The sequence below is a fragment of the Lucilia cuprina genome, chromosome 2 (genome assembly GCF_022045245.1).
Source record: "Lucilia cuprina isolate Lc7/37 chromosome 2, ASM2204524v1, whole genome shotgun sequence".
NCBI classification, from domain to species: domain Eukaryota; kingdom Metazoa; phylum Arthropoda; class Insecta; order Diptera; family Calliphoridae; genus Lucilia; species Lucilia cuprina.
Window position 1 is genome coordinate 64,441,707 of NC_060950.1, and position 6,906 is coordinate 64,448,612.

The following is a 6,906-nucleotide window of genomic DNA, read 5'->3' on the forward strand; positions in this document are numbered from 1 at the left end:
TTCAGACTATAAACTAGAACTGACTAGACTTTTGAGCCAGACAATTAACAATACCTTATTCTAGGCAATATGCTAAACTTTAGACTTAATCCTATTGGTGATTTTAGACAAGACGGTAGACTTGACAATAGCCTAGACTATAGATTAGAGTCTATATACTAGATTTTGGTCTAGACTGCAGTTTTAATTAAGTATAATCCAAACTACTGGCTAAAGTAGACTATGAGCAAGATTTTGGACTAAATTATAGTCTAGATAATAGATTTGTTTAAAGTTCGAACTTTGGACTAGATAAAATTCTTCACTATAGATTAGACTCTAGTTGAGACTCAGTTTGTATTAATGCTACAGTTTGAATTACTGAAACACAGTTTATCTATATAGTAGGTTCTGTTATAGGCCCCAGTCACAAGTCCTTGCCATAAGGACGATTATTTTAATTTTACATGATTTTTCTCTGTGACAAATGTTTAGTTTTGGTTAAACACGTGACATTAAAACAAGATTTATGGCAATATTTCTTTAAAATATATCTTTTCTTATATTAGAAAACTAAACACCTTGAGATTTTCTAGTAAAATAACAGAAATAGGTGTCAAATTCTTAAGCATAAATATGTGTGTACTGGTTTGTCAGACAATAAGAAGGCGTTACGTTTAGAGGATACAACTCATTTAGTTGAAAATTTGTTATTGTTTAATTAAAAAAAAAAATTTAAACAAATTTTCTTTTATTGAAAAATCTTGAAATATTTTTCATAATTATTATTAACACCTATTCAGTTTTTTTGTTTCTTCTTAAGACTTTTGTTCATTTTGGTATCCTTTTTTTTCGTTTTTGTTTTGTTAATCTTTTAAGTATCTTTTAAGGGGGCATAACTTGAACCCTCATTATGTGATTGGTATTTAAATCTGGAAGTTTTTTGTTCATTTTTAAATACGTGACATTTTTTTTGTCTTTAAGTGTTAAATACTCTTAAGTATGACACTTTTTGCTTGGGAGAGAGAGTTCTCTTTGAAATGTTGAGGACTAAAGAAAAAAACCTGCCACCTTTAAGTCTGCCACACATGTCCTTTAAGATTCTACGAAATTTTAGCATGTGTTAGATATTTTCAAAAAAATATTAAAATTATGATTTAGTTTCTTGAAATAAAATATGAAAATATAGAATTTTAGGGGTCAATTTTTAATAGGTTTTGTTGTTGTTGGTGTTATTTGACACTTAGTTTTAGAGAAATAAAATTTTTGGAAACAAATTTGTTAATTTTTAAAGAATTTTCTAAGGATTAATGGAAAAAAGGGTGTGATGTTTAGTTAAGAGTTTTTAGTTTGAAAAATTATTTAGTAAAGAAAAGTGGTCTTTTTTAGGAAACAGATAACAACGTAATGTTGTCAATATTACAACAATTCGTTATCGAAATCTTAATTTGATACACATCCTTTGTCTAAATGTTAATAAACGTGGTAAGCTCACTATTAACAACGGATTGTTTGTCTTGTGGCCTCCGATAGGTTAGTGGTTAGAGTTCCAGTCAGGTGGACTGAAGGTGGTGGGTTCGATTCCCACCTGAGATACTGGTTAAGAAGTGCACAACAGGCCCGATAGAGGACATCCTCCTTTCAAAGTAACTAACTAACTAACTTGTCTTGTATAAAAGTTAGATTTCAACAACAAATTGTTGCCATGTTAACAACGTTGTTAACAATTTTTGGAAACAAATTTTGTGTTAATTTTTAAAGAGCTTTCTAGCTTAGAGTTTTTTATTTGAAAGAAGATTTAGCAAAGAAAAGTGGTCTTTTTTAGGAAACAGATAACAACGCAGTGTTGTCAATATTATAACAATTAGTTGTCATTTTAAACACATCCGTTGACTAAATGTTAACAAATGTGGTAAAGCTCACTATTAACAATAGATTGTTTGTCTTGTATAAAATTTTGAATTCAACAACGAATTGTTGCCATTTTGACAACGTTTTAATGTCAACATTACATAGTGTAAATGTACGTATGTATATATACATTATGTCAACAAATGATGTTGAAAATTTGTTGTCAATTTGATACCAGGCGTGTATATTTCTTCCTTCCTCTGTGTACTTTTTCAAAAAAGTACTTTAGGAAAAAATTTTACATTCTTTTTAGAAAAGTCCCTTTGTTATTGAAAATTTGGTGTCAACTTGATACCAGGCGTGTAAATTTCTTTCTTCCTATGTGTACTTTTTCAAAAAAAGTACTTTAGGACAAAATTTTACATTCTCTTTAGAAAAGTCACTTTAAAGAAGTACGTTGTATCGAATTGTTGCCATGTTAACAACATTGCGTTGTCAACATTACATAGTGTACGTATGTACGTTTGTTGTCAACTTGATATCAGGCGTGTATATTTCTTTCTTCCTCTGTGTACTTTTTCAAAAAAGTACTTTGGGACAGAAATTTGCATTCTTTTTAGAAAACTCCCTTTAAAGAATAGTACTTTGTATATCTAAAGCAAAAGTACTCTTTCTGTTCATTCTTCTTGTAACATGTACGTCGCTTTGTCTGCTTTAAACCTAACGGCTTGTCTATCAAAAAAGTAACAGACTCTTCAAAATCAATCATGTATTTCAAAATTCATTACTGTCGCTTTTACTTTATACTTTTCAGGACCTCTTACGATTTCTCTTTTGTATAAACATTTGTCTGACACATGTTAAGGATTTCCTTAAAAAGGCAACGAAAATTTGTCGCAAAAGACACTTTATGTTAAAACAAAAATAATAATTATTTTCTTAAATTATGTTTAAAATCTTAAAAAGAAATACAATTGTAATAAAAACAACAAAAAACCTAACAGTAACACTTGACAAAATCCATAAATCTGTTTAGTTTACTGCGCTTGCGTGTGTTATTGAAAATTTAAAGTCTAATGAGTGTGTGTGTGTGTTTCTTTAGGCACTTGACTTAATGCTACATATGTTGTTGGCTACAAAATTTATAGGAAAAAATAACAAAAATTTTTATTTGTTTTTAATTTCCTTTTGTTAAGAATTTAGAAAAAAAACTAAAATGTTATATTTAACTAAATGTCAAATTTTATGTTTAAACATTTAATTTAAAATTAATGACTTTTTAAGTTAGAATTTTTTAAAATCTAATAAATTTTAATAATAAACTACAATCTTAAATAATTATTTCCCTTTCTCTCTCTCTTCAACAGCCTCTGCTCACAAGCAAACGCTCAAACATCATTATCATCATCATCGTCAATAATATCACATCAAAACTCGGCTGCTGCTCATCTTTCTCATTTACAGGCTCCGTTATTGGGCTCTTCTTCTTCGTCTTCAGTGGCAGCCAGTCAATGTAGTCCTTTATCTTTGCCACCACAAACACAACCTTTACAACCCACCATTACCTCGTTGGCTTCTCTATCCTCGTATCATCATCATTCTCTACAAACTTCACCACATCATCATACTCATCACTCACAACATTCTCTGCAAACTCATAACCACCACCATCAGCAGCAGCAATCCACACAACAACAACAGCAGCAGCATTCGCAACAACAACCCTCTTCTCAACAATTAAACTCTTCCAGCTGTAATCTTTCAAACTCCGCTTCTTCTTCTTCTCCTGCAACAGCTAGTAATAATCTACCCTCTCTCTCTAATACACAAACCTCACAATTTGCTCACACTGCTGGCAGTAGTAGTTTTTCAACATATCAGCAACAACAACAACAGCAGCAGCCGCACTCTTCTAACAGCTCATCAAGTACATCGACTGGTGCTGCTGCAGCTAATGAGAATTCCACCACTCTGTCGTCTACGTCGACGTCTTCTGCGGCTGCCACAACGAATGCTTTAACATCTAGTGGCATGTCCCACTGGTTAACAGCCGATCAGTCTGCTACACAGTTGCCTTCGGTAAAGTCAGAAAATCGTTCGCCCGGCTTAACGCATACACAATCATCAGCATCGCAACAGCATTTACAAGGCGATCATACGTCATTACATTCGGCTGCTAGTTTAAGTAGTCATTTGGATAACTGTAATCCGAATACAAGTTCCAATCTCTATAGCTGTTCTTCGGTTTCGAATACAGCTTCTGGTTTAGCTGGCCTTGAATCACCCAGCAACTCTTTAAGTTCCTCTTCTATGGCGGCTGTTAATTCGTCAGCAGCTGCTGCTGCCGCCGCTGTGGCCTATGATTCTAAACATGATTATTATAACTATTACAACAGTATGCAACAGTATACACCACCATTTTATTCCACCTATGGTACTCCCTTTACCACGGCCACCGCCAGAGCTCCTACTAAAATAGAGCCTACATCTCCCTACTTGACGTCTTCGTATGCATCCACGAATAATAATGCTTCACAGCTATATCCTACCGCCTATGGCTATAATAATTTTGCGCAATTTGGTTCTGCCTCGGCGGCCGCTCAACAGGATTATACTTCTTATTATAATGATCAATATGGCAACTATTATAATCCCGCCAATTATTCTCCCTATGCCGTTAGTTCGCCTAGCTCCAGTGCCAGTCATGGTTTTCATGTTGCCGCCTCTAATCTCTCCGAAAGTCCCACAGATACTCATTCTACCACACCCATACTGCACAACACACATTCGCCTCACTCTCCTCTACCGATCTCGCCCAATAACAACCTGAATGCCTCGGCCAATGTGGGCTCGGCTAATACCTCAGCTTCTCTACCAAAAACCACACCCACCGGTAAGACGGGCAGATCAAGAGGTCGTCGTCATCAGCAACCTAGTCCCACCCGCAGCACCACCTCCGATACGCCCAACAGTGAGGCGGTTAAACCTCCAGAACGTGTTTTCATTTGGGATTTAGATGAGACCATTATTATTTTCCATACTCTATTATCGGGTTCGTTTGCCAGCCGTTATACCAAAGATCATAGTGCTTTAATGACCATTGCATTTAGAATGGAAGAAATGGTTTTCAATTTGGCCGATACTCACTTTTTCTTCAACGAAATCGAGGAATGTGATCAAGTGCATATAGATGATGTTTCGTCAGATGATAATGGTCAGGACTTGAGTACGTATAATTTTGCTACAGATGGTTTTCATACGGGTGCACCACCCGGTGCTCCACCTAATTTGTGTCTGCCAACTGGTGTACGTGGTGGTGTGGATTGGATGCGTAAATTGGCTTTTAGATATCGTAAAATCAAGGAGATTTACAATACCTATCGGGGAAAGTAAGTATAAGGATTTTTTTCTTTTTATTTCTTTTTACATGGAGTTGATGAAATGGAGATTCTGTGGATCTTCGGAAATTTCTGAAAGTTTTTTTCTTTTTATATCTGTTTACCGTCAAGTTTTTTTAAGTTTCACTATTCACAGCCCACGATCCACTTAAATTTCTCTGGTCTTTTAACATGATTCCTGAGGATCGTCTTAATTTTGAAATACAACTTTTATTAATTTGTTTTTTCTCTTTTTTTCTTACTTTTTAGTGTCGGCGGTTTATTGGGTCCTGCCAAACGTGATGCTTGGCTACAAATCCGTCAAGATATAGAAATGGCCACCGATAACTGGGCCTCTTTGGCCACTAAATGTTTAAATATGATTGCTCAACGTGAAAATTGTGTTAATGTACTGGTAACCTCTACCCAGCTGGCACCAGCTCTCGCCAAAGTTTTACTCTTTGGTTTAGGAGGCATTTTCAATATAGAAAATATCTATTCAGCTCATAAAATAGGTAAATTTTGAAACCCTCTGGAAATTAATAAAACAATTACTTATACTTTTCTCTCTTTCTCTCTCTCTCTTCCCTGTAGGACAAGAAACCTGTTATGAGCGCATTGTCACCAGATTTGGTCGTAAAAGCACTTATGTAGTAGTGGGTGATGGCGCCGAAGAGGAATCAGCTGCCAAGGCCATGAATTTTCCATTTTGGCGCATTTCTTCTCACAGTGATATAAGAGCTTTATATACCGCCTTGGATATGGGTTTCTTATGAAAATCTTTAGTTTTTCTAAAGATTTTATTGTAAATTTTATTATTTTTTTTTAACACAAACTTAAAAAATAAATTTAAATTAAATTTAAAAAAAAATCTTAAAAAAAACGCACTAAAAGAAAACAAAAAAACCACCAGATTTAAGACTAAACATTTGCTATTTTGTTTTTGGAAAAAAATGTTATATTTTGTGTACAAAATAAATTAAACAATTAATATTTATAAAATAATTTATTTAAATTTAAACAAAAAAATTATATAAATAATAATTACAAAAAAAAGTAAAACAAAAAAAGCAAAAAAGTTCAAAGCTGCAAAAGTTATTATAAAAATTAAGCACAAAATAATTTAATTATTTTGGTTTTTTTCAAAAAAAGAACATTTTTCTTTATCCTGTAAAATTTTGTAAATTATTTTTCTTTTTACTATTTTTCTTTATATTTAAGTTTTATTTTTTAATTTTATAAAATTTATAATTAAAAATTTATTTAATAATTTTATATATATATTTAAAGCACATTTAATAAGTAGCACTTTTTAGTATTTTTAATGTTTAGAGTTTAATATTGATTGAAAAAAAAAACAAAAACATATATTAATTATTAATAAAAATATATATTATATAAATTATCTAGTTAAAAACAAAACTGTAGTATTCAAACAATTAAAAGAAAACAAATATTTAACTTTAAAATGCATAAAAAAATTATTAAATTAATTAAAAATTAAATAAAAAACAAAAAAATCGCACTATTATAATGAACACTTAAAAGGAGTTTTAATTGAAATTGTAAAATAAGGCTTTGAAGTTAAGTTGTTCTAGTTCAGTTCTAGTTTAGTTCTAGTTCAGTTCTAGTTCAGTTCAGTTCTAGTTCAGTTCTAGTTCAGTTCTAGTTCAGTTCTAGTTCAGTTCTAGTTCAGTTC

General features: G+C 32.3%; 1 protein-coding gene across 1 annotated transcript in view; it reads left to right on the top strand.

Annotated features, from left to right (window-relative positions):
- Positions 1 to 6,246, top strand: part of LOC111677507 (developmental protein eyes absent) — a 24,923-nt gene extending 18,677 nt beyond the window's left edge. The window contains exons 2-4 of the mRNA XM_046955951.1: positions 3,198 to 5,219; positions 5,478 to 5,722; positions 5,802 to 6,246. Of these exons, the coding sequence (XP_046811907.1) occupies positions 3,198 to 5,219; positions 5,478 to 5,722; positions 5,802 to 5,983 (2,449 nt within the window). The 3' untranslated portion in view covers positions 5,984 to 6,246. The remainder of the gene's footprint in view (positions 1 to 3,197; positions 5,220 to 5,477; positions 5,723 to 5,801) is intronic.
- The last annotated feature ends 660 nt before the right edge of the window (positions 6,247 to 6,906 follow it).